Raw genomic sequence first — 27,820 nt, forward strand, 5'->3', positions numbered from 1 at the left:
GTGGGTGGGGGCCGCGAGCGCGCGCGCCGCGCGGACATGCAGGGGGCGGCGGGCGCGGGCAGGGGCGCGGGGGCCCGCGGGCGGGGGTCCCCGCCGCGGCGAGGCGCTCCCCGCACAAAGCCCGGGGCGGGCCGGGGCCGGACTGCGGGGACCCCGGCCGCCTTCGCCCGCCCTGCCCGGGGAAGGCCGCGCGCGAGGAATGGCCCTCCATCCAGGGGTCAGCGAGGAGCGGTGACCACGGGGCCGGAGAACCGAGGTGAGGGTGACAGGTGGTCGGGCCTGGTGGACGGGGCCGAATTCGCCCCTTCAGAGATCCGGGGGCGGAGGGCCTCTCGGGCTCCTGTGCTGGTGACTGGTTGTCCCTAGGCTCCGAGGCTGGTAGATCGCAGGAATCCGGAGGTTTGGAAGTTCCCTCTGAGCCCGAGCATCGAGCAGCCGTGCAGGGAGGGACCGCGACTTGCCAGGGTCAGCCTGACCCCACACCATCCTAATTCATGCTCCCAGAGAGGGGAAACCCCTCCCTAGGTAGAGTGACCGTCGTGTACAGATCAGCGCCTTCAAAATTGGTCCCATCCATCCGTTCGTGCCGCCTGTTGACGCCCTTTCTGATTTAATGGCTGTAGTTTAAGAGTCAGCAGGAAGGGGCCGTTTCCAGCCTGGTGATTGGGAGCATCGTGTAGATTTGGTCTCCAGCGACTCCTTTCTCTTCCCCGCAGCTCTTCCTTCCAGGGGCATTGCCCTTCTCCAGGAGAGGCGGCGTAAGCCGGAGGCCGCAGGGACAAGAACCGAACTGAAAGCCATGTCTCAGGTGAGTTGGCATTTCCACTCGCCTCTCTGAGATGCAGTCTTGCTTTCCAGGACTTAGTAATGTGTATTTTCTTTTAAAAGTTTTCAGTTTAAGAGACCTGTCCTGGGAGCTGGTTCCCATTTCCTCACATTCTGGTGAGTGATGGGCTACACAGGTAGCCCCGGGCCTCCCTGCCTGCTTCCTCTTCATCTCATTCAGTGTTCGTTCTTCACTGGCGAAGTGATGCAGCCCCTCGCTGTGTCACTTTTCTCAGAGGGACGCTGATGGGGCCCAAAGGTCCTCCTTGGGGCAAGCACGGCAGTTGCTGGTGCTGTACCTGGTTGGTTTGGTATCCACTTGGTGCCAGTCCCTGGAGAAGCAGATGGCTAAGCCCCAGTCCCTGCTCTCAGGGAGCTCGTAGCCTGAGCTTCTAGCTGCCTGTGCGGGAAGGGCAGGGCGTCTTTCCCAAGGAGGTGATTATGGAGCCATGTTTTGAAGAGAGAGGGGATGTTTGGCAGCCCTGGTGCCATGTGAGAGGCTGTCTTTTTCTCACTTGATTGGATGGCTTCTTAAAATGCTGACAAACAGTTTTGTTTCTGACCTCTGCGTCTCATAAATATGACAGCCAGCTCATAAATATACGAACCGGGTGCCAGTTGTCCCACCCACGCTACTTGTAAGCAAGTTACCAGCGATCGCCACATTACCAGACGCACTGTCCAGTCCTCAGTCTTTTTTGACTATCATTGGCATTTGAAGTAGCTCAGGGGTTGGCAGACTTTCACCGTAAAGGGCTAGGTGGTAAATGTTTTAGACTTTGCGGGCCCTAAGGGCTCCGCTGCAGCTGCGCCCCTCTGCCTTCTAGAACTAAAGCAGCCTCGGACAGTATGTAAATGAATGGCAGGGTCGTGTTCCAATAAAACTGTTTACAAAAAGGGGGCTGCCGACCCTTGAAGTAGCTCATCCCTTGCTCTCCCGTGGGACCCTTTTTTCCCCCTTGGCTTGTAGCACTCATCTAGCTTTCCTACCACCTTCCTGACTTCTCAGTTTTCACTGCTGGTTCCTCCTCCTCTCCCGGACCTACAACTGTCAGCGTGCCTCAGGATGGTGTTCTTGGCTCTCTTTTGTTGTCTGTCTGGACACGTTCTCCTGAGGAACAATGCCTGTTCTCACCTGTAGGAACTAGCCACGGGCAGGCTTCTCCCAAATTCGCCTTTCCAGCTCAGACCTCTCCTCTGAGCTCCAGGCCTGTGCATCCGACTTGATTCCTCCTCTTGAATGTCGAATAGGTAATTCAGACCTAATACATTCACATCTGAAATCTGAGGTTCCCCCCCCGAAACTGGCAGCTCCCACAGTTGTCTCTGTCTCAGACCGTGGCAGTTTCGTGCTGTCAGATGTCAGGCCAGAAACCTCTGCGTCATTCTTGTCTCCTCTCTTTCCCTTCCGCCCGTGTTTGCCTCATTGCAAATCCTGTCAGTGCTGTTTTCATATTGTACTTGCAACCTGACGGTTATCATTATGCCCACTGCCTCCGTCGCTGCCTTGGTGCTTATTATCTTCCTGTTGGCCCCTCAACTCTGTTTCTGTGACTTCCTGCTGCTACATATGCTCCCTGCAGTCGCATCCCAGGGCTGCAGCCAGGCGGGGTCTGTCCTAACTGCCGTGTTCCTCTCTGCTCAGAACCCTCCAATGGCTTCCGGGAATGAAGGCCACGTCCTTCGTGTGCTGACAGGGCCCTTCCTGAACTGGTCCTTTGGACCTCTGACATTTTCCATCCTCCTCCATCACTCAGTTTGCTTCCTCAAGAATTGCCTTCTCATTTTCCCGATCCTTCTATCTATAATTTCGAAGACTCCCACCCAAATTCCTCACATCTTCTTCTCTGCTTTATTCCTTTTTTAAACTCTTAGCACATTTCAACATACTGTGTATTTACTTAATATACCTGGTTTTCTGCTCCAAGTACACTTGACACAGGCAGGGATTTTGGACACTTTCACCCCCAAAGCCTCATTCAGAAAATACTTGGTAGAGGAATGTGTAAGCTTCTCTTGTGGCCAGTGTTTTGCTATTTCATATAATATTATGATAATCACTTTTCTACCTGGAAATGTGCTTTATCCCTGATTATTTCCTATGAATACATTCCTAGAAGTTTCTCTTACTTTGTGGCTTAAAGTTAAACTGACGTGAAATCAGAATACTTTAAAAGTTGTATTTAGGGACGCCTGGGTGGCTCAGTCAGTTAAGCGTCTGCCTTCGGTTCAGGTCATGATCCCTGGGTCCCTGGGATCGAGCCCCACATCAGGTTCCTTGCTCAGCGGGGAGCCTGCTTCTTCCTCTACCTGCCTCTCTCTCTCTCTCTCTAACAAATAAATAAATAAATAAATAAATAAATAAATAAATAAATAAATAAATAAATAAATAATAAAAGTTGTATTTAGATGGAACAGCAATAGAGTCTCAAAAGCTAGAATTTATGGTGTAAAAAGTAGACTTCACCAAAAAGAAAAAATTACCAATTTTTCATTCACGTGCCTTAAAAATTAGCTGAATTGGGGCGCCTGGGTGGCTCAGTTGGTTAAGCGACTGCCTTCGCCTCAGGTCATGATCCCAGGGTCCTGGGATCGAGTCCCGCATTGGGCTCTCTGCCCTGCGGGGAGCCTGCTTCTCCCTCTCCCCCTGCTTGTGTTCCCTCTCTCGCTGTGTCTCTCTCTGTCAAATAAATAAATAAAATCTTTAAAAAAAAAAAATTAGCTGAATTGAATTGAACCAAAAAAACCCCCTCTTTAATGCATTTTTTTTCCTTATAAAAGGCTTTCATTCATTTTTTCCTGTGGAGTATTAATACAAAGTATTTTTGTGTGAGGATAGAATTGCTTTTGTTTTCCGTTTGTTTTCAATCTCTTTCTATCTTTACTAAGACTAAGAGTGAGACCATCGGATCACATTCTTACGTTGGGTGTACCATTATGTTTTCTCTCTGGTGTAGGGTGACATTTTGAAACCCTTTTGGAAACCTGCACATGTCCACACTAACAATGGGAATAAGAATAGGACGTGCACAGTTGAGAGTGTTTTGAGTACCCTTGAATGAAGCAGGTTGATCATTTTTTCTCTCTGAAAGCCAGGTTGCCTAGTGGATCTTGTTGCATCATCAGGGTGAGTGGATAGCAAGCATCATGGCTGTTTTCAGAGTGGAAGCTTTTTTTTTTTTTTTTTAAAGATTTTATTTATTTATTTGACAGAGAGAGACACAGCGAGAGAGGGAACACAAGCAGGGGGAGTGGGAGAGGGAGAAGCAGGCTTCCCGCGGAGCAGGGAGCCCGATACGGGGCTCGATCCCAGGACCTGGAATCATGACCTGAGACGAAGGCAGACGCTTAACAACTGAGCCACCCAGGCGCCCCCAGAGTGGAAGCTTTTAATAGGGGCATGCTAGCGCCATGGTCACAGGTGTGGACAAAGAAGCCAGGCTGCCTGGGTTCCGATGCCAGCGTTAGCATTTAATTGCTGTGTGACCTCAAGGCAACGTAAATGACCACATTTTCTTCATTTGTAAAAATGCGGATGATGATGGTACTGGCTTAATGTGGTTCTTTTAAGGATTAATTAAGTGAATGCACGTAAAGCGCCTAGAAAAACGTAAAGGTGCCTGGCACATAGTGAGATCTCAGTAAGTGTTAGCTGTCAGCATCCTCGTGCCATTGTCATTTAGAAATTTGCGGACCAGCCCCTTAGGTGATGCACAGTAACTCAACAATACATGGTGTTGGACAGGAGTTGGCAAAGTGGCCTAATCTGGCCTGCCACCTCTTTTTGTTTTTTTTTTTTATTTTTTTTTTTTTTAAGATTTTATCTACTTGTGAGAGAGAGAATGAGAGACAGAGAGCACGAGAGGGAAGAGGGTCAGAGGGAGAAGCAGACTCCCCGCCGAGCAGGGAGCCCGACGCGGGACTCGATCCCGGGACTCCAGGATCATGACCCGAGCCGAAGGCAGTCGCTTAACCAACTGAGCCACCCAGGCACCCCTGCCACCTCTTTTTGTATAGCTCATGAGCTAGAAATGGTATTTACATTTCTCGGTGATTGAAAAAAAATGAAAATGTTACAACCTGTGAAAATTACATAAGTTTACATTTTGTTGCCCATAGATGAAATCTCCCTGGAGCCTGGCACACACGTGGTGTAGCTGTGGACTGTGGCAGCTTTCATGCTGCAAGAGCAGGGTTGAGTCGTTGTGACAGAGGCTGTCTGGCCTCCAAAGCCTAAAATACTTGCCCTCTGGCCCTTTACAGAAAGACTTTGCTGGGCCCTGATGTAGAGGTTAAGGGTGTGGACTGTGGAGCCAGACCACTGGGTTCAGAATCCTGGCTCTGCAGTTGACTGTGTGATCTTAGGCAAGTCACAGCTCTCCGTTTCCTCATCTATAAAATGGGAAGAGTGCTGGTACCAGCTCTCTGGGTTGTGGGGCTTGAATCAGCTTATATGTAAGTATATAGAATTGTGTCTGGAATATCGTAAGTGCTGTGAGCAATAATTGCTACTGTTTACAGCGGAAGAAGTTTGCCAGCTCTCTCAGTCTGTCTGGGCTCCTATCATAGACCACCACGGACTGCGCGGCTCATGCACAACAGACATTTATTTCTCACAGTTCTGGAGGCTGGGAAGAACCAAGATGATGGTGTTGGCAGATTGTGTGTGGTGGCTGATGCGGACCGCTTCCTCTTCCGTAGCTGGCGCCCTCTCTCCGTGTCCTCATATGGAGGAAGGAACTAAGGAGCTCTGGGGGGGAGGGGGTCTCTTTTATAAGGACACTAAGACTGTTAAAGAGGATTCACCCTCATGACCAAAGGGCCTCCCAAAAGGCCCCACCTCCAAATGCCATCACACAGGCGTTAGGATTCCAGTGTATGGATTTTGGGGGGACACAAACATTCAGACCATAGCACTAACAGAAGTCATTGGTTCTTTTTTTTTTAAGCAGTTGTATTTCTTTTTTTTAAAGATTTCATTTGTTTATTTGAGAGAGAGTGCACATGAGTGGGGGGGTGCAGGGGGCCCCCCGGGAGGAGCAGAGGGAGAAGCAGGCTCCCCACTCAGCAGGGACCCCGATGTGGGGTTTGGTTCCAGGACCCTGGAGTCATGACCTGAGCCGAAGGCAGACACTTAACTGACTGAGCCACCCGGGCGCCCCCAGAAGTCATTGATTCTCTCTATATAAAGGGCAGTCTGTGTAAACTGAGAAAATGTCTTATTTGGAAGGTTACACATACACTGTTAATGCTAGGTCCCTCTGGTACGTAGAAGTAGAGAGGTAGAGAAGGGGACATTTCTTATTAAGAAAAATAAATCAGACCCCAAAAGATCCCAGTTGCCAAGTATAAGAAAATATTAGAACTTCTACTCTTCTGTGCAGTAGGGGCGCCAAATTCCAGTTTTTCTTACAAATACAAGAAAATTGGACATCATTTTCTCTTGCACCAACACTTATAAAGTTATTGTAAAGATGCTATAAAGATATTATAGATTTTGGGGCACCTGGGTGGCTCAGTCGGTTGGGCGTCTGCCTTCGGCTCAGGTCATGGTCCCAGGGTCCTGGGATCGAGTCCCGCATCGTGCTCCCTGCTCTGCGGGAAGCGTGCTTCTCCCTCCCCCCCTGCTCTTCTCTCTCTCTCTCTCCCTCTCTGTCAAATAAATAAACAAAATCTTAAAAAAAAAAGATATTATAGATTTTAAAAAGGTATTTTGTATACAGTATATGTACTATATTTTATATAATGTTTCATTTAGTAAAGACTATCTGAGGGGCGCCTGAGTGGCCCAGTCGGTTAAGCGCCTGCCTTCGGCTCAGGTCATGATCCCGGAGTCCTGGGATCGAGTCCCGCATCGGGCTCCCTGCTCTGCGGGGAGCCTGCTTCTCTCTCTCCCACTCCCCCTCCTTTTGCTCCCTCTCTCCCCCTCTCTCTCGGTAAAAAAAAAAAAAAAAAAAAAGACTATCTGAAAAGATTTTGAATATCTGAAAAAAATAAGTGCAAGACTTGCCAGGCAAGGAGCATATAGATAGAACTGTAAGGCTGGCATCTGTGAAAAACCGGCTTTTAGATCAGGTCAGAGTAAAAGCATAGAAGTAGCATGTGTCTGAACACCAATACCTTTGAACTAGTTGAAAATATTTGCACTGAAATGGGTTTTTGGGGGGGCATCTGACTGGCTCAATCAGAAGAACATACGACTCTTGATCTCGGGGTCTTGAGTTCAGGCCCCACATTGGGTATAGAGATTACTTAAATAAATAAATGTTTAAAACAAAAGAAATGGTTGTGGTTTTTTTGTTTGTTTTTAAGCCACTTCATTGAGGTATGATGGACATGTAGGAACCTGCACGTTTTTAATGTGTACCACTCAATGATTTTGAGGATAAGTATATACTGGTGAAACCATCACCACCATCAAAGCCATAAACTTATTCATCACCTTCTAAATTTTCCTCCTACCATTATTGTTGTTGTTGTTGTTGTTGTTGTTATTATTATTTTTGGTAGCAAGAACACTTAACATAAGATCTACCCTCTTAACAACTTTTAAAGACATAATATCGTATTGTTAGCTATGGGCATGATGCTCTACATCTCCCAAATGTATTCATCCTGCGTAACTGAAACTTTGTTCCCTTTGACCATCACCTCCACATTTCTTCCTACCCCAGCCCCTGGCAGCCGCCATTCTACTCTCTGCTTCTCTAAGTGTGACTATTTTAGCTTTCGCATGTAAGTGAGATCATGCAATATTTGTTTTTCTGTGTCTGGCTTATTTCACTCAGCATCTGCATTGAAATGTTTGAGTTTCAGTCTACTTGAAGATTCCAGAGTCTTGCACAGTTTTTAGAATTGGAAGGCATTTAACTGTTGGTGCAGGTGGATATGAGCAACCTAGGGAACTAGAGCTGAGCCTTCCCAGCAAAACGAGCGCTCTTGCTACTTACTCAGCCCGCACAGCAGTTCCTCTGCTTTCGTGGCCCGATGCTCCGACTTGACAACATCAGTGAGAGCTGACCAGCATTGTTTTAGACTAGCTTGCTCAGGTAGGCATATGAGCATGTCTTTTGCTCAAGGCTCACACTAAACAGTTCTTGGCTGTTTCCTGCAAGTATTAGCAGGTGTTTTCCATGGCGTGGGGTCCTTCAGTCTCCCATTTAGGAGATTTATGTGTCAACAGTTTCCTGTCTTCACACAAATCAAGATATCATTTACAAAACCCTTTTGTCTTTACACAGTTTGGTTAAAAATACCTTCAGAATTGTTGCAGGTTAGAGAGCACATGATAGCATATGATTCAACAGACACCGAACCTCAAAGGGACTTTTGTTTCCGGTAGAACTAAGGGAAGCTATAAACAGGGGAGTTCAGGTGCTGGTCAGCAGCATGGTAGCTGACATCCATTTAGCACGTTCGTGGTGCCTTGCGCATTCTGAGTCCTGTGCAGGTTCTGCGTTGTTTGGTCCACGATCTGTGAGGTTTTGTTGATTTTTCTATTTACTGTTGGGGAGCCGAGACAGAGAGGTTAAGTAACTAGCTGAGATCACAGGGCTGGCATGTGCTGCAGTCTGCATTCAGGCTCTGTGGGTAGTCGGACTTTCCTGCTCACTGATTTCAGTATATACTTTTAAAATCCCAAGGCTGCTGGTCATTTAAATCTAGAGGGCAGCCACTGGTGGGATTCCCGGGGTCAGAGTGTGAATTAAATAAATGTTTCAAATACATTGGAATGTATCAATTATACACTGAAATCATAAAAATCCGCCAGCAGTGGGTGAGACGAGCAGTAGGCTCACTGTCCCACCTGTGTTCGTGGTACCTCCTCAACACTCCCAGCTTCTCTGGGACGGCACCTTGATTCTGAAGGGCATTTTGTAGTATTTTTCATTCTTTTTTTTTAAAGATTTTATTTATTTATTTGACAGAGACAGAGACAGCGAGAGCAGGAACACAAGCAGGGGGAGTGGGAGAGGGAGAAGCAGGCTTCCCGTGGAGCAGGGAGCCCGATGCGGGGCTCGATCCCAGGACCCTGGGATCATGACCTGAGCCGACGGCAGACAGATGCTTAACGACTGAGCCACCCAGGCGCCCGTATTTTTCATTCTTATTAAATACTCACCTTTATTTCAGGAAAAAGAAAAGACAATTTTGTTTTTTGTTGTTGTTGTTAACATGAATGCTCAACATCTAATGAACACTGAAAGTGAAACAGAAATCCTTAGAACCGACTTTGAGGTTTAGTCTTCTGGGCCTTTTGAGGTTCATCTTTGGGTTGATTTCCTCATTCTTGCGCTGATCCAGGCCACTCGTGTGTCCTCGTGTTGAAAAATGCTCTGGTACCTCTTGTGCATGGAACAGTTGAGCCTCCATTATTTATGTTCGGAATTGGTGTCAGATATTTTTCTTGTGTATAGAGCTGCACAAAATTGCCAGTTCTCCAAGGGCAGGGGCCATCTCTGTGTTTTTCTCTTTTCTCTGGATATTATTCCTTGTATGCATAGTCTCTCACCCAAAATGAGGAGAAGGTAATCCTTAGACCCCTACATGAGTCTGCTCGGGCTGCCGTATCAACATACCGCAGACTTGGGGCTTCGAGAACAGACCGTTCTCCTCCCAGTCTGCTCTGGAGGCTGGAAGTCGGAGATCACAGTGCTGGCAGGGTTGGCTTCCCCGGAGGCTTCTCTCTGGCTTGCAGATGACCACCCAGTCACTGTGTCCCCACACGTTCTTCCCCCTGTGCACTGGCATCCTTCATGTCTCTGACACCAGTCAGATTGGATTAGAGCCTGACCACGGGACTTCATTTAACTTTTAATCACCTCTTTTAAGGTCCTGTCACCAAAATTAATCACATTCTGAGGTACTGGGTGTTAGACTTCAGTGTATGAATTTGGGGGACACAGTTCAGTCCGTAACAACCCCCCAGTCTAGGGGGCCATGAGCACTGACTGAGCAAGAATGTGGTTTTGTCCTTTCAGAGCTTGGTGACATTTGGGGATGTGGCCGTAGATTTCTCCCAAGAGGAGTGGGAGTGGCTGAACTCTGCTCAGAGGAATCTGTACAGGAGTGTGATGTTGGAGAACTACAGGAACCTGGTTTCGCTGGGTAAGGGTGCCCCCCCGCCCCCAATTCTCCCACCTCTCCTCTGCCTGCTGCTGTCACTCAGAGCCCTTTACTCCTTCAGCACCAGGCCCTGCACTGCCACTCTTATCATCAAGCCACGGGGCCTGCATGTCAAGTTTGCACAGACCCACAGTGTGACCACCTCCTGTTTCTTCTTGTGTATTTAGGACTTTGCGTTTCTAAGCCTGATATGATCTCCTCATTGGAACAGAGGAAAGAGCCCTGGATGGTGAAGAGAAAGTTGACAAGAGGCCGGTGCCCAGGTGAGCATGGGAGGCCTTGCTGGGGGGAAGGCCCTGCGGGTCACAGCTCAGGACCTCAGCCGTGTAGGATCATAAGCAGGCTCTTCCCAAGCCTCCAGGCCTGGAGGGGAATTGAGGCCTCTTGAGCATGGGCTCCCCAGGTGTTCATCCTCCCTAATCTCTCCACCTTTGCTTTCCTCCCTCTGAACATTACTTCTTTCCTCCCTCTGAACATTACTTCTTTCCTCCCTCTGAACATTACTTCTTTCCTCTCTGGATCCTGTTTTTTCCTAGCTCCTTCTCAGACCCTTTGTCATTCAAGCTTACATAATCCTGTCTCTTCTTTAAAAAGTCCTTGGCCGATGCTGATGATGCTTTTATTATCTTATTTCTCTTTGATCAAGTGACTGTTTCATGTATAGACTTCTTTCACTGACTTTTATTGTCAGTTTTGAGTAAGGCCATCAGATACAGATTGGTGGATGAGTGTAAGCTATTGAAGAATTAACCGTGTCACCGGGGAAATAGGACATATCTGTACATAACTTAAGTCAAGTAGAAACTGTTATCCTATGTATGGTGAGTATAAATAGGGACCAAAGAGGAAGAAGAAAAATCACTCCCAGTTTCAAGCCAGAGAAACAAGAATGAGAGTAGAGCCTTTAGCAGACATGTGAGAATTACAAGAAAGAGACCAGCAGGCCAGGAGCTGGGTCTGGGCGGGGCTGTCATTGATTTGGGTGCAGGTGGGCCTCGCAGTGCAGACGACCGGACAGTGGGGTGACTGGCTCTCAGAAGAAGAGAATGCGGGTTCTGATTTGACAGACAGATCTTACAGATATTGTGATGATATTTCTATCATTTGGGAATACAGTGATTTCAAGTACAACATTATTTCTGGAACAACAAATCAATCAAGACAAGGGATCAGAATTATAGACTTCTCTTGGAGGTTACTGCAAGAGGAAATGTCAGCAATTTCTAAAGAATTGAGAATCTCATAAAACCTCTGTTGAAATCATACTTTAAGGGAAGACTTTATATTGACAGAACAGGACAGGCCGCTCACAGAACTTCTGACAGCTCTCATGGGTTGTCATAGGGTACAGGAGAACTGTGAAACTTTTCCATTTAAAATATTAAATCACGTGCTCTGAATGAGTTTTATAAAATGAAATAGCTTTTTCCTTCTGTCAGTCCTTCATTTCTTGCCAAAATTGTAGTTGATTCTGAAGACTTGCACTTTTAAGGCCGGGATTTGAACTTTCGTTAGTTAGCATTGTAATAAAAGAAGCATTGTTTAAAAAAAAGAGAGAGAGAAAAGAAGTTTTAGCTGGAAGAATGGAGAAAGAGTCAAAGTGAGTTTTACTTAATAATGTTGAAATAAGGAACATATAGCAATTTTCTTCTTTAGCCTCTCCCCCCTCTTTGTTTATATTAGCTACATGTCATCTTAGATTTAAGTGAGAAAGCTCATACTGTATCCTTTAGGATGAAAGCTACACAAATATGGGAATGTAGGGTTGGCTAGTCGTATAAAAAAGCTTTCGATATGCTATGGTTTTTTGGGGGATTTTAATTCCTCTGGTTACATTTTGGAAGTTCTCTTCATATTAATACATAATGGAGAAAACTTTTTTAATATCTTTCAGATTTGAAGACTGTGCCGGAGACTGAGTTACCTGCAAAGAGGGACATCTCTAAAGAAAAGTTACCCCAGGCAGTGATAATGGAGAGACTCACAAACTACAGTCTGGAATGCTCCATATTAGGGGAAAACTGGGATTACGGTGCTCTGTTTGAGAGGCAGCCGGTAAGTGAGCTAAATTCTAGTCAAGTCACGGTATCCTTCCAAAAGAAGCCCTTCTTGAGAGGAGAGACCCTGACCATAGGGAGTTTGGGAGAAGTTTCTGTTTGAGTACGGTGCCTCCTGTAGACGGAGTATCCCGCCGGAAGGAAGAGCACGCATTCTTCTTGCACAGTAGAAGAGGGGAACAATTCAGTTGTAATGAATCACAAACAAGTCTCTTAATCAGAAACATTCAACATGTGATGACGTGAGAAGACTTTGAGCAGGATTTCAACCCGCCCCTCTCATGAAAGATTACATATGAGAGGGAAACCCTGCAGACTTGTTGAGTCGTGCATGTTGAAGGTGGGGAAACCTTCAGTCAGCATTAGGAAATTCCTACTGTGTGTAAGTTTGTTTTCTCCTGCAAAATTACAGATTCTCCATGGCAGAAGCAGATTCTCCGATTTTTCTCTTTTTTTTTTTTTCCCCAAACATATACAATATGACTAGGCCCAGTCATTATGTGACCTGGATCACTCAGAACTTAAGTGAGAATTCTTGCACAGGTTGTCTCTTTCACACACCTCCCCAGAGCCTTTGCAGGTTTGTGGGCATGTTTGATCAAAGAGTGTGTTTGTACCATTTCAGGGCTTGGTGACCATCACGAATATGGCTGTAGACTTCTCCCAGCAGCTGGACCCAGCTCAGAAGAGTTTCTGTAAGAATGTGATATGGGAGAGCCGTGGTGACCTGGGGTCAGTAGGTAAGGATGTCCCTCTCCTAAATCTGAACCTGTCTCCAGGAACCGCCACTTTCATTCCTCAGGTTTTGTTTTGTTTTAAGATTGTTTATTTATTTATTTGAGAGAGAAAGAGAACGAGAGAGCATGAGCGGGGGAGGGGGCAGCGGTAGAGGGAGAAGCAGACTCCCCACCGAGCGGGAGCCCGATGCGGGACTCGATCCCAGGACCCTGGGATCATAACCTGAGCCGAAGTCAGACGCTTAGCCTGCTGAGCCACCCAGGGGCCCCCATTCGTCAGTTTTGAATTGTGGAGGTCAGGGAGGGGTCTTCTGAAGTGTTGGGCTAAATGTCTGTCGTGATTCCTCAGATGAGAATTTGACATTTGTAGAGTTGAAAGTTGGTATCTTCATTATGCTTAAAGCATCGTCTTCTGTGTCTTTCAGATACTGCTCACTTTTCTTTCTGCTTCTTCCTGTAATAAAACATTTTTCTATCAAAACCAAGGAACTGGTTCTCGATTTAAGAATGTCAGGTGTGTGACAGAACCCCATATCTGCCCATATGCAGGACCCTGTGTTTCTAAGCCAGATTTGGTCTCTCTGCTGGAGCAAGGGAAGGAGCCCTGGGTGGTGGAAAGAGAGCTGACAAGGGGCCTGTTCTCAGGTGAGTGCGACAAACCTGGGGGGAAGCGCTGCCGCAGGTGAGGGCAGAGCTTTCTCCAGAAGCCGAGTCCTCACTCATGTTCGGGAGAAGATGCACAGGACTTTCCCAAGCCCTCCGGGTCTAGAGAGAAAATGGAGGTCTGGGCTGTCAAAGTTACTCTCTTTCCTCCTCCTCTGCTCCCTTCTCTTGAGTGATTGCTCATTCCCTGTGATGTTCTTCCTGCTCTTGGCCACTTACGTCTGTTCAGTTCCCTACATGCCCTGTCCTGACCCTGATGTACTGTTGAGCTGTTTTTTCATGATCACATGGCCCACTCATTTCATTACGCATCTATTCCTGTAAGAACCACGAATTGAAAGTTATTTGAGAGAGCCCTTGTGCTTGGCTTTGGCAGGTACTTGGAGAAAGAGAATTTACACATACGTTGTAATTGTAAATGGTCACTCCAGTGGAAAGGATGAAACATGTTTATGGATGAACCGGATGAAGTAGAGTTTGCAAAATTTCCAGTAGGGCATTGCAGAGGTAAAGGAGAGGATTGATTTCCCAGCTTCCTTGTTTGAGTCAGACAGGGTGGGCAGAAGTTGGATTGCAAGAAGATATAAGTGGAGGGTCTCTTCTTTTTTGGGGGGGGTTCTCTTCATCTTTTGATACATAAGGGAAAGAAGAAATTTCTTTAGAAAATAATGGTTTAGGGCGCCTGGGTGGCTCAGTTGGTTAAGTGACTGCCTTCGGCTCAGGTCATGATCCTGGAGTCCCGGGATCGAGTCCCGCATCGGGCTCCCTGCTCAGCAGGGGGTCTGCTTCTCCCTCTGCCCTCTTCCCTCTCATGCTCTCTCTCTCTCTCATTCTCTCTGTCTCAAATAAATAAATAAAAATAAAATCTTTAAAAAAAATAAATAATGGTTTATAGAATATGTAATCCTATCACCTGTTTGGAAGCAGAATGTAAAACCATGACCTATAATCACAGTATGTTAATGGAGCAAGCATAGACTTCTTCAAGTTGTGAAAAACACGTATTTTTCACGTAGTTGGAATTATAGTGTGTATTCCGTCACACATAAAGATGTTTTTCACATGCATTCTGTGTCATATATCCTATTGCTCAATTAGGTTACTTCACATTTTTGGTATTAAAAATATACTTGCAACAGGTATCTTTATGTAAGTGAAAACTATACCTTTTTGGGATTGCGGCATCCCTGGATACAGACATCTGTTAGGGACTGAAAGTTTTGTTTGCTTTCAGCAACTCTGGCAATGATTAGATAACTTGACGCATGGGATTAATAGCATCCTCCCAGCACTGGGTATTTTGATGAAAATATTTGCTTACTATTTGTTGAAAGATTATACCCGAAAGTTATTTTTTTTATTGTGGAAGAGATTGAATACTGTTTCTACATTTGTTTATTCTCTTTATTCTTTTGTTAAATGTACCTCATTTATATTCATTTCTCTATTCATGTCTTAAAAGCTTTCTTAACAGTTCCAGTGATTTTTTTCATATCAACATACTAATTCTTTGATGTTTGGTTTCACACTTTTTCACATATGGTAATAAGAGTTTCTGTTTAATTAGACCTTTTTAAAATTGTGGTATGTAAAAGTTTAACATTTTTATGTAGTCTCGTATATTACTTCTTTTATGAATTCTCCTTCCATTTTTGTCCTTAGAAAGGTGAGATATGTGGCTCTACTTCATTGTTTTATTTTTATTATTTATTTATTTATTTTTAAAGATTTTATTTATTTGACAGAGAGAGACACAGGGAGAGAGGGAACACAAGCAGGGGGAGTGGGAGAGGGGGAAGCAGGCTTCCCGCTGAGCAGGGAGCCCGGTGTGGGTGGGGCTCGATACCAAGACCCCGGGATCACGACCCCAGCCAAAGGCTGACGCGCCCAACGACTGAGCCACCCGGGCGCCGCGGGGACTGACATTTAAATTGAATAGTGAATATGCCTCGCTGGTGGGGCCTTTCTGTAGTATCCTTAAATGTTCCTCTAATTCGTTGATTCCCAAATTTAAGCCCCTGACAGGCAGTATCATCATCACCTGTGAACTTACTGAAAATCAAAGTTCTCTGACCCAACCTACACCTTCGGACGTGTAAGCCCCGGGGGCGGGGCCCCAGCTTCAGCTTGAGAACTGGAACTCTCTTGAATCACGACCAGGGCACCTGGGTGGCTCCCTCAGCGCTTGGTGGAGAGCCAGCTTCTCCCTCTCCCTCTGCTGCTCCACCTGCTTGTGCTCTTTCTCTCTCTCTGTCAAATAAATAAAATCTTAAAAAAGGAAAGTCATCACTGCCCCCCTTCCTCCCAAATTTAATGACTAAAATGGGAAAATAGTACAACCTACGTCATGGGAAATGAGATGATAAATACTTAACACAGGGCCTAGTGCTAAATACATACAAGCTGTTATTGTGATTATTCATCATCACAAAGTTCTCACATGTTTATTCTACAAGGCAGGGGATGGGAGTGTCACTCCAGCAGCAGCTGGGAGATGACTTAGCTATCACTTGGGTCACCCAGGAGAGGGCTGATACCTGGTCATTTCCATTGTTTGCACAGAGTTCTTGGTTTTGTCTGTGCTCTGACATGATGATGGGATGGTTCCGTCTTTGTCTCAGTCTGTCATGGTCACTGAGTGGCCTTGACTGAGGTTGGTGTTCTGTGAACTTGTTTATGTTGGACGGGAGAATCCCAGAGTTTAGAGCTGAGTGCCAGACCGGCTACTAACGCCATGACCTGGCCCTCAGGATCCCTCTGAGCTCCTCTTTCCCTTTCCATTACGACCCTTCCTGTGGAAAATTTCCGCCTGTAATACAGATGGAAATTAGTCCCACACAGAGAGTTCTAGGAAGAGGGAACATCACACTCAAAGCTCTGAGCACGTGAGGATCCTGTGCATTGGAGAAAGTGGAAGTGCAGGCTGCGGAGATCTGAGGTCAGGGCCTTGGTGACCGGCCCCCCTGAGAGGCTGGTCAGAGAGGCCTCCCAGAGGAGAGGAGTTCTGAGTTGGGACAAGCTGAGGGCACAGATATGCCGGAGGGGACATTGTTCTAGAGTGCCCCGCTGCTGGTGAAGCCTGCAGAGATCCCCTTAGTCAGAGGTGACTGGACTGTGGCAGAACCAGGGACCTGGGTCCAGTTTGGGCAGTTGGTGAGGGGCACCCAGAGGCAGATGCAGGCAGAGCACACTCAGGCACACCACGAACATACACAGTTTGGGAGCAGACCCTACATCACCATCATACCCAGATCTACCAAAAATGTATTGGCAGACGTGCACACCCAGAGACACACATACAGGACACAAAGTCCTGTGCAGATGCACACACAGATACCCACCAAGACATAGACATAAGAGTTGGGGGTACTGGTATATCAACTGAAGACTCGTGCACCCACAAGACAGACACAGATATAGAAGGACACCCAGATACAAGTCCCACACACCTGGGATCATGACCTGAGCCGAAGGCAGACGCTCAACGACTGAGCCACCCAGGTGCCCCTATAATATATGTGTTTTAAACTATTAATGTACCTATAGAATTTTATTAAACACATCTCTAAATATATAGGGATGTCAACGGTGCCCAGGTGGCTCAGTCGTTAAGCATCTGCCTTCGGCTCAGGTCATGATCCCAGGGTCCTGGGTTCGAGCCCCACATCGGGCTCCCTGCTCCGCGGGAAGCCTGCTTCTCCCTCTCCCACTCCTCCTGCTTGTGTTCCCTCTCTCGCTGTGTCTCTCTCTGTCAAATAAATAAATAAAATCTTTAAAAAAATAAAACATTACAGAAATATTTGAACCAGGTCTTGAAAAGCACACCTTTTATAATCATTAAAAAATAACACATGAACACATGTGAATCTTGTATTTATATCAGAAAAAAATAATTTCAAGGGAGAAAGCATCACCAAAAAGATAAAATATGTATGTAATTTGTAATACTGACTCAAATTACATAAAGAAACTGTTTCAGAATAACAAGGATAAAGATACCAGTTCATCATTATATCAAGCATTTTTATATTAGCCATCTCAGAATTTTTTTTTTTTTTTTTTTTGCTAAATAATGATATCCCTGTGTATTCTTTTTAAGATTTTATTTATTTGAGGGCGCCTGGGTGGCTCAGTTGGTTGAGCGACTGCCTTCGGCTCAGGTCATGATCCTGGAGTCCCGGGATCGAGTCCCGCATCGGGCTCCCTGCTCGGCAGGGAGTCTGCTTCGTCCTCTGACCCTGTCCCCTCTCAGGTGTTCTCTCTCTCTCATTCTCTCTCTCTCTCAAATAAATAAAATCTTTAAAAAAAAAAAAAGACTTTATTTATCTGAGAGAGAAAACAAATGGGGAGGAGGGGCAGAGGGAGGTGTCCCCTGTAATATTTTAGATGTGTGTCTTGTATCCATGCTATTGTTGGATATTTTTTAAAAGATTTTATTTATTTGTTTGACACAGAAAGAAAGAGAGAGCGAGCCCAAGCAGGGGGAGCAATAGGCAGAGGGAGGAGGGAGAAGCAAGCACCCCGCTGAGCAGGGAGCCCAATGCAGGGCGCAATCCCAGGACCCTGGGATCATGACCTGAGCCGAAGGCAGACGCTTAACAACTGAGCCACCCAGGCGCCCCTCTACTTCATTGTTTTAATGGCTGTCTAGTATTATGATAAATGAATATAAATTTACTTTACTGATTTACTGTTAAGGACATTTGAACATTTAGGTCTTTTCCAGTTATTACCTATAATAAATTGTGGTCCAGTTTGTACTTCTCTCTTTGCGTGATCAAAGTATACATTTTTTTTAAAAAAGTTTCATGGATATAGTGCTATACCCCTGGTGAACAATATCTGAGAATGCCTGTTTCTAGACATCTTCACCAGTAGTATTTTATATTTTTTTAATTTTTGTCCAGCTCTTGGATGAAAATGGATGTTTTATTTAATTTGTATTTCTTGGAGTACTTGTAATGTTGAGAAATATGCAGTTTAAATACATTTAGAGTTCATATTCTGTTAATGGTGTCTTCATACTCATCACCCACATTTCTTTTGGGTCATATTTCCTTTCCTTTCTGTTGTTTCCGTATAAATCCTATCTCAAAAATGTGATACATTTTGTTCCCACTTTTGGGTAGCCTGTAAGTTTGCTGTTTCTTCTCACCATACAGTAGTTTAAGTTGGGTGGTATCTTTATAGAAGCATTTACTTTGTTGACCTTTTTGTTTCACTTATAGTTTTTTCTTTTTATTAATAGAGGTATCATTTCCCTTTGTACCGCATCACAGATGTGGTCTTGTTTCTGTTGCTTATTTAATTCTTTCTTGCTCTCTTCCTATCTTTGAACGAACACAGCATGTTTTTCCATTTTTTACTATCTTCTTAATTTCATTCAGCAATGTTTTGCAGTTTTCAGCATATAATCTTGTACCTCCTTGGGTAAATTTATTTGTAAATAATTTATTCTTTTAATGCTATCCTTCATGGAATTGTTTTCATGATTTCCTTTTCAGATTGTTCATTCCTAGTGTATAGAACTACAACTGATTTTTATGTGTTGGGATCTTGTGTCTTGTAATTTTGATGAATTGATTTATTAGCTCTAATACTTTTCTTGTGGATTCTTTAGGGTTTTCTATATGTGAGATCATGTCATCTTCAAATGACAGTTTTACTTCTTCCTAACTAGGATGACTTTTATTTCTATTTCTAATTGCTTTGGCTAGAACGTCTAGTACAGTGTTGAGTAGAAGTTGCAAAAGCAGGCATCCTTGTCTTATTACTGATCTAAGAAGGAAAACTTTAAGTGTTTAGATTTCTTTTTTTTTTTAAAGATTTTTATTTGTTTATTTAACAGAGATAGAGAGAGAACACAGTTAGGCAGAGCGACAGGCAGAGGGAGAGGGAGAAGCAGGCTCTCCGCTGAGCAGGGAGCCCAATGTGGGGCTCAATCCCAGGACCCTAGGATCATGACCTGAGCCGAAGGCAGCCGCTTAACCGACTGAGCCACCCAGGCGTCCCGAGTGTTTAGATTTCATTAAAAAAGACTATTTTCCCTTTTTAAAGATCATCTTTTTCCAAACATTTGATTTTCTGCATCATCTCCCCAATACCACTTTTATCTGTATGTATTTATTGAGATATAACTTTATGTGCACAAATTTTTGGTGCATGCTAAGTGATTTATTTAGCAAAAGGACTTCAGGCATATACAGTCCTCCCTGTAAGCATTAGAGTCTGAGATAAGACATATGCTTGTTCAGTACTGTATATGATGTGATTAAATATAATGGCAGCGCTCACCATTTTTATAAAAAGTTGTTTCGAACTAAGAAATTAAACTGCAAGGTCCTATTCATTAATATATGGCCAGAGAAGGGGGGAATTAATAAATGGCCAGAAAAGTGTCAGGCCTATGAAAGCACGCAGGTATATGTAAAAATGGATTGTATGTGTCTACTGAGCTTCAGCTATTGGTTGGTCATGTAGGTTTTGTTGAAATTAAATAAGATGTTGGGCGCCTGGGTGGCTCGGTTGGGCGACTGCCTTCGGCTCAGGTCATGATCCTGGAGTCCCGGGATCGAGTCCTGCATCGGGCTCCCTGCTCGGCGGGGAGTCTGCTTCTCCCTCTGACCCTCCCCCCTCTCATGCTCTCTGTCTCTCATTCTCTCTCTCAAATAAATAAATAAAATCTTAAAAAAAAAAAATTAAGATGTGGTTAGCAGAAACCTTATTTTCTGGTTGTAGGGGAATGACCAGCTTTCAGATAATCCTGATAAATGTTAATGAATACTTTGTCTTTTTGGTGCTTTCATGATGTTATGACTGCTGGCATTGAAGCAAGACAGGACAGGAGAAAAATTAAAGGCGATGAATGTCAGCATTCCTAGGCTGTGTGATTGCAGAACACTTTCCCAGTTCCCTTCTCCTAATACGTAACTGATTCCACATATATTTAATTCTTTTCTGCTCACCTCTTGTAGGCTCCTGTATAAAGTCACGCTGGGGCTTACTTACGTACATTGTCAACTGCATGTTTACATGTTTTGGAACTACATAGTTCATGTGGTTTAATTAGGGTTTATTCCACCAATCAGTGAATTCATTCACAATTTTCCTTTTAGCAAATTCCTTTTCCTAGCACACAATAAAGGAAATATTTGTTTTCTTGATATCTTTCAGGCCAACAATCTATAAATGAGACCCAGGAATTATTTCCAAAGCAAGATTCATTCGCTGAAGTAACAGATAGAACTTCAAACACGAATTTGGAGTGTTCCACTTTCAGAGAAAACTGGGGTTCCGAGGGTATGTTTGAAAGGAAGCTGGTAGGTCAGGAGACACAATTCAGGCAAGAGGCAATCACTCATAACAAAACCCTCTCTAAGGAAAGAGAACGTACTTTTAATAAATCTGGAAGATGGTTTCATTTGGACGTTTCAGAAGAGAGAGTTCATAATCGTGATTCAGTTAAGAAAAACTTTCCCAAAAATTCAGTGGCAATAAAACATCCAGGAATTTATGCAGGAAAAAAACTTTTCAAATGTAATGAATGTAAGAAAACTTTTACCCAGAGCTCATCCCTTACTGTTCATCAGAGAATTCATACTGGGGAGAAACCCTATAAATGTAATGAATGTGGAAAGGCCTTCAGTGACGGCTCATCCTTTGCTAGACATCAAAGATGTCACACTGGCAAGAAGCCTTACGAATGTATCGAATGTGGGAAAGCCTTCATACAGAACACATCCCTTATTCGTCACTGGAGGTATTATCATACTGGGGAGAAACCCTTTGATTGCATCGATTGTGGGAAAGCCTTCAGTGATCACATAGGACTTAATCAACATAGGAGAATTCATACTGGAGAGAAACCCTACAAATGTGATGTATGTGACAAAGCCTTTAGATATGGCTCATCCCTTACTGTACATCAAAGGATTCATACTGGAGAAAAACCATATGAATGTGATGTTTGCAGAAAAGCCTTCAGCCATCATGCATCACTCACTCAACATCAAAGAGTGCATTCTGGAGAAAAGCCTTTTAAATGTAAAGAATGTGGGAAAGCTTTTAGGCAGAATATACACCTTGCTAGTCATTTGAGGATCCATACTGGAGAGAAACCCTTCGAGTGTGGGGAATGTGGTAAATCCTTCAGCATCAGTTCACAGCTGGCTACTCATCAGAGAATTCATACTGGAGAGAAGCCCTATGAATGTAAGGTTTGTAGTAAAGCATTCACCCAGAAGGCTCACCTTGCCCAGCATCAGAAAACTCATACAGGAGAGAAACCATATGAGTGTAAGGAATGTGGTAAAGCCTTTAGCCAAACCACACACCTTATTCAACACCAGAGGGTTCACACTGGAGAGAAACCCTATAAATGTATTGAATGTGGGAAGGCCTTTGGTGATAACTCATCCTGTACTCAACATCAGAGGCTTCACACTGGCCAAAGACCTTATGAATGTATTGAATGTGGGAAGGCATTCAAGACAAAGTCCTCGCTTATTTGTCACCGCAGAAGTCATACTGGAGAGAAACCTTATGAGTGTAGCGCATGTGGCAAAGCCTTTAGCCATCGTCAGTCCCTTAGTGTCCATCAGAGAATTCATTCTGGAAAGAAACCATATGAATGCAAAGAATGTAGGAAAACCTTCATCCAAATCGGACATCTTAATCAACATAAAAGAGTCCACACCGGAGAGAGATCCTATAACTATAAGAAAAGCAGAAAAGTCTTCAGGCAGACCGCACACCTTGCTCATCAGAGAATTCATAATGGAGAGTCATCAGCACGCCCCTCTTTACCTTCCACATCGAATCCTGTGGATCTGCTTCCCAGATTTCTCTGGGGTCCGTCCTCACTCCCATCACCATAGTCTCAACATTGTTATTTCAGCTGGACTGCTCCGTTAGTTTAAAAACTGGTCCCTCTGGTTGGTTGGTTTTGTTGTCCTTTATGAGTTTGTTCTTCACATTGCAGTCAGATTGATTTTTTTTTAAGTGTAAATACAATTCATTCACTTCTTAGGTAAAAACTTGTGTTGAGATCCTTTAAATCGGTTAATACGTAAGATGTGCTTAGCACAGTGCCTGGTCCAGACCAAGTGTTGAGTAAAACATTATTTTAGGACATTGAAGAGTTACCACAGTCAGCTCTGAATAAAAATGATGCACAGAAGGAGGCCAGGAGAAACCAGTTTAGATCAGGAACAGGAGTTTCAAGGTAGTCAGCGAGGTTTTTGCCAATGGTGGTTTAAAACTTGTTTCCATAATGTTGAGTTAGAACTGTGGCTTTCCATCTCATCTGCATAAATGTAAGGTGATGTGACTATTGGTGAGAGAATTCAGCTTTACTATACATCTGACAACAGTCCTAGGAAGTGTGTAGAGAACATGGATCAGTAGGCCTCTTAGAACAAAAGAAATGCAATAATCAAAAAAAATGCAAGATTTGTATGTACGAAGTTAAAACTACTGACATGTTACTCAAGAATTAGAAAATTTGGAAAGATCTGATCTATTTAAAATCACCTGGGTTTATGAATGAACTCGCTTCAACTTTTAGGGAACTGTCAACTTTGAGGTAAACCATTCTAAAGTAGGTGTCAGCAGACTAACCCAGGGACCAAAGTCTCACTGGTTTTCCATGATCCAAATTAAAATTTTTTTTAAATGGTTGAACAAGCAAAAAGAATATTTTGTGACAACATGAAGGTTACATTAAATTTGAATTTCGGCATCTGTAAATGAAGTTTTATTGGCATAGAGCCAAACAAACACTCGCTTGTTCACATTTTCCTGTGGCCGCTTTCACTCCACAGCGGCAGAGTTGAGTAGCCGCAGCAGAGCCAATATGGCCCACAAAGCCTCAAGCATTTACTCTGTCCTTTTACGGAAGAAGTTTGCCAACCCTGCTTTGGCACAGAGAAGAATGTACTAAAGGTTCTAATGATTTCTAAGTGTATAATACAACTCTCACTTCCAAAACAAGACAAACTATAAGGCAACTTAGGGAAAGAGGTGAAAGGGAATTATTCAACTATTGAAATATGAGAATATGTCCGTAGAGGAGAAATACGTTTTTCTAGATGAAACACTCAATCCTGTGAACGTGTTTGTAAACTGTCATTCACAACAGAGTCCCAGTAGGGTACGTTTACCTCGACAGTTTAGTTGAAACTACCCGAGGAAAGATAACTTGGCAAGCATAGCGGGACGTCTTTGAAATAGGTTTCTTCGCATTTCAGATTTTGGTATATAATAAGACTGGTTTTTCGTTATTGGGGAAAATGTTTTGACAGTTGGTTATCCACCCTCTTAAAAAAAAAAAGCACACACACCTTACAGAAAAATACCATGCAATTGTATTTAACATTTCTAATTATGAAATGGTATGTAAGAAGCAAACAGAGAAAGGAGGACGGCTTTACTAAGTAGGACACGGGGTCCTAGAAGACATGAGGAAGGCAGAAAGTTGGCCTGGACAAAGATTTAAAACTTCAGCATGGTGGAAGTCACTAAAAAGATGTAAAAGACAATTGACAAAATAATACAAGTTATATGAAAAAATATGTCATTTGGGAGCAAAGTGCCATTATACATACAAAGTAGTGGGGGGACGATTGGCAGCGCATACCAACAGGCATGTTGGTGGAAGAATTCAAATGAATAGAGAAAATCTGTAAAGTTCTTAGCCTCGCTAATCAGAAAATTACAAAATAAAACAAACCTTCTTGGCTTTCAGATGGATTAAAATCCAAAATTTGGATAATACCCAGTACTGACATCAGTGTGGGAAAACAGATACTTGATCATTAGCTGTGTAAATTTGTCTCCTTTTTGGACGGCAACATAGTATGACTTACCAGCCTTATAAAATATGCGTTCCTTTTGAAACAATAATCCTAGATCTAGGAATTTTGTCCCATTGGAATAAATAGATGTAAATAATGTTTATTGTAAAATTGTTGTAATTATGATAAATAGGATTTCAGTGTCCTGCCAAGCAGGTTCATTAAACTGATGATTCAATACTGTATTGTCTGGTTAGTAGAAAGAGTTTAAATTCTATGTATGCTTCTATGGAGAGTTGTCCGTCCACAGTATATTAAATGAGATATGTGACTTGCAAAACCTAATGCGTGAAATCTTACAGTCCTAGCGTCAACATTAATATTGTGTGCGTGTATATATGTGCATGTGTGTATATACACATATTTTTTCAGTATATATGTTGAAATCTGTTTTTGTCTTTAACACACACTTTTTCTAGTTCTTTGTTGGCACGTTCACTTTCTTCATCTGTCGTGTTCCACAGTCACACATGGATCCAATTAAGCCTGTTAGATTTTTATTCTTTGTATTTTGATTGGAGACATAGGGACAGGAGCGGGGCCAATATTCAGCCTTATGTATGGCATAATGGATGTTTTCTTTTAGTATTCATTGTGATTGGTTGGGGCCCTTTTGTAACCGTTAAGAATGTGAAATATCACTCCTGGGCTGAAGTACTGTAGTTGGAGTTGAGTCATCCTTTGGCAGCAGCGTGAAGATTTCTGCATCCCTACCTACCACTCTGATCCACTAAAACCTTTCCTGCTTTCTCACATCCTCGTTCAGTTCTTTAGATCGGTGAGGTACTTGATACTCTTCCAATATTTAATTTCTGATTTTAAGTCTGCTTTTGTTCTCAACCAAAGAAAGCTAGTCCACATGGCAACTGATACTAGAGAATGATTAGCAAAGGATAGAGAGGTGGAGTATTCAGGATTGATTATTGAATGAGATAGATCAAAAGATAGAAACTTTTAATTCTATTTGTATTAGGAAAGGCTGTTCTTCTTTTGAATCTTATTTTAATTCCAGTATAGTTAACATACGTGTAATACTAGTTTCAGGTGTATAATAGAGAAAATCTGTAAATTTCTTCCATATATCACCCAGTGCTCATCAGGACAAGTGCACTCCTTCATCCCCATCACCTATTTCTCCCAGGCCCCACCCTCCTTCACTCTGGTAACCATCAGTTTGTTCTCAGTAATGAAGAGTATTTCTTGGCTTCTCTGTCTTTCCCCTTTGCTCGTTTGTTTTGATTCTTAAATTCCACACATAAGTGAAATCATATAGTGTTTGTCTTTCTCTGACTTATTTCACCTAGCATAATATTCTCCAGCTCTGTGTCATTGCAAATGGCAATATTTCATTCTTTTTGTGGCTGAATATTCCATTGTATATGTATACCATATCTTTATCCATTCATCTATCGATGGACACTTAGGCTGCTTCCATGATTTGGCTATTATAAATAATGCTGCTGTAATTATAGGCATGCATATATCCCTAGAAAAGGCTTTTTTTTTTTTAAGATTTTATTTATTTATTTGACAGAGACACAGCAAGAGAGGGAACACAAGCAGGGGGAGTGGGAGAGGGAGAAGCAGGCTTCTCGTGGAGCAGTGAGCCTGATGCGGGGCTGGATCCCAGGACCCTAGGACCATGCCCTGAGCTGAAGGCAGATGCTTGAAGACTGAGCCACCCAGGTGCCCCAAGGCTATTCTTTTTAAAATATTTATTTATTTGCGGGGGGTGGGGCATAAGCAGGGGGAAGGCAGAGGGAGAAGCAGACTCCCCATTGAGCAGGGAGCCCAATGTGGGGCTCAATCCCAGGACCCTGGGATCATGACCTGAGCTGAAGGCAGATGCTCGACCGACTGAGCCACCCAGGCGCCCCGAAAAAGGTTGTTCGTGATACAATAGGATTATAAACCCAAAGCACATTACAGACTAGATAGCTCTTACCAACAACTAAAGGCGACGAGGAATCCTTGTTCCAAAAACGTGTGATGCTTGTTTATAATGAAATTAGATAAGTAAAAGGCCACTTGAAATTCTGGCCTTAAGCAAAAATTGAAATGAAGGTCTTTTTATGATTGTGTTGAGAATCATCTTACTCTAACTGGGGCTGCAGATGCCGAAAGCCAAATGCAACAGTAGATCCAGTTAGTTGCTGAGCTGTGATTTTTACTGAATTCTCAACCTTGCCACTTCTTTTAAATGAAATCTAAGTCTGAGGAAGACCTGAATCTACATTATTGAAATGGGGTTATCATGAAGGATTCAATCATCTTAGAAAACTTTACTCTCTCAAACTGTAAGAAACCTCCCTACTAATTCTTGTCATACCTTCCAGAGAAGAAACTCTTAAAATGGAGTCTGCTCTTTTAGTCCCACCATTATGGCTTGAAATTCTGGCCTTAAGCAAAAATTGACCTATAGTTTGAAATAAAGATAGGGAGGAGATTAATCTCACCCTGAAATATTTAATATCCTTTACTAATTATACCATCAAAAATCTAAGCAATATTTTTAGAAATTATTCTGAGAGTTAGAAATTACTTGCATAGGGGTGCATGGGTCACTCAGTCATTAAACGTCTGCCTTGGGTTCAGGTCATGATCCCAGGATCCTGAGATCGAGCCCCGCATCGGGCTCCCTGCTCAGCGGGGAGCCTGCTTCTCCCTCTCCCACTTCCCCTGCTTGTGTTCCCTCTCTCGCTGTCTCTCTGTCAAATAAATAAATAAAATGTTAAAAAAAAAATACTTGCATAATACGTAAGGATGTGAAAGAATTCAAGAGTTTATAATGCTTGCTTGGATCATTTATGTCCATGCCCCTGACTCGTCTTTTGCAAGGTCGCCTGTCAGGGTCCAGTAGCCTTTGCATGTTCTTTTGACATGAAGCACTAGCATCTTTAAATTTTCCTCAAGTCTCCTCCTTCAGGTACTGGGACTTCTCATGAGAGATTGCATTTGAAAGGGTTATTAAGGGGGTGCCTGCGTGGCACGGTTGGTTAAGCATCTGACTCCATTTTGGCTCAGGTCCCGATCTCAGGGTCTTGAGATTGAGGCCTGCATCAGGCTCCACGTGTGCAGCCCGCTTATCCCTCTTCCTCTGCCCCTCCCCCCTGCATGCTCTCTCTCAAACAGATTAAAAAAAAAAGTGTTACTGAACTATGGCATGTGTCGTAGTGAATTACAGGGAATGGTTAACCACAGGAAGAAAGTGAAATGGTTATGACAAACCACAGAACTCCTAGGATGTTCTGATACCTGATATTTCCACTGTATTTATTTATTTTTAAAGATTTATTTATTTATTTATTTGACAGAGAGACAGCGAGAGAGGGAACACAGGCAGGGGGAGTGGGAGAGGGAGAAGCAGGCTTCCCGCCGAGCAGGGAGCCTGATGCGGGTCTCCGTCCCAGGACCCTGGGATCATGACCTGAGCTGAAGGCAGACGCTTAACGACTGAGCCACCCAGAGCCCTATTTCCACTGTATTTAATAACTGGTCCCCAGGGTCGAGACTGCATTAGGGTTTTGTTTTAATTAAGGGCATTTCATGGCATGGCTGC

At 43.7% G+C, this 27,820-nt stretch overlaps 2 protein-coding genes across 4 annotated transcripts; both read left to right on the forward strand.

Moving 5' to 3' along the window:
• The first annotated feature begins 716 nt into the window (after positions 1–716).
• On the forward strand, positions 717–20,700 carry LOC117997888 (zinc finger protein 28 homolog). Of its 3 annotated transcripts, XM_034986426.1 has the most exons (7): positions 717–808; positions 9,807–9,933; positions 10,119–10,214; positions 11,846–12,006; positions 12,634–12,748; positions 13,295–13,390; positions 15,424–15,631. In XM_034986426.1, exons 1-7 carry the CDS (start codon positions 800–802, stop codon positions 15,453–15,455), a joined length of 636 nt encoding a protein of 211 aa, XP_034842317.1. In that variant the 5' UTR covers positions 717–799; the 3' UTR covers positions 15,456–15,631. The 3 variants fall into 3 exon arrangements, with proteins under 3 accessions (XP_034842317.1, XP_034842319.1, XP_034842318.1); XM_034986428.1 differs by lacking the exons at positions 13,295–13,390; positions 15,424–15,631 and adding an exon at positions 20,582–20,700 and having other exon boundaries at positions 12,634–12,740; XM_034986427.1 differs by lacking the exons at positions 13,295–13,390; positions 15,424–15,631 and adding an exon at positions 13,171–13,254.
• A 9-nt stretch (positions 20,701–20,709) lies between these two features.
• Positions 20,710–23,348, forward strand: LOC117998012 (zinc finger protein 28 homolog). Its single transcript, XM_034986533.1, has 4 exons — positions 20,710–20,727; positions 21,046–21,759; positions 21,841–22,048; positions 23,230–23,348. Exons 1-4 carry the CDS (start codon positions 20,710–20,712, stop codon positions 23,346–23,348), a joined length of 1,059 nt encoding a protein of 352 aa, XP_034842424.1.
• The last annotated feature ends 4,472 nt before the right edge of the window (positions 23,349–27,820 follow it).

Source organism: Mirounga leonina, unplaced genomic scaffold (genome assembly GCF_011800145.1).
Source record: "Mirounga leonina isolate KUSES-001 unplaced genomic scaffold, KU_Mleo_1.0 Mir_376, whole genome shotgun sequence".
In the NCBI taxonomy this organism is placed as follows: domain Eukaryota; kingdom Metazoa; phylum Chordata; class Mammalia; order Carnivora; family Phocidae; genus Mirounga; species Mirounga leonina.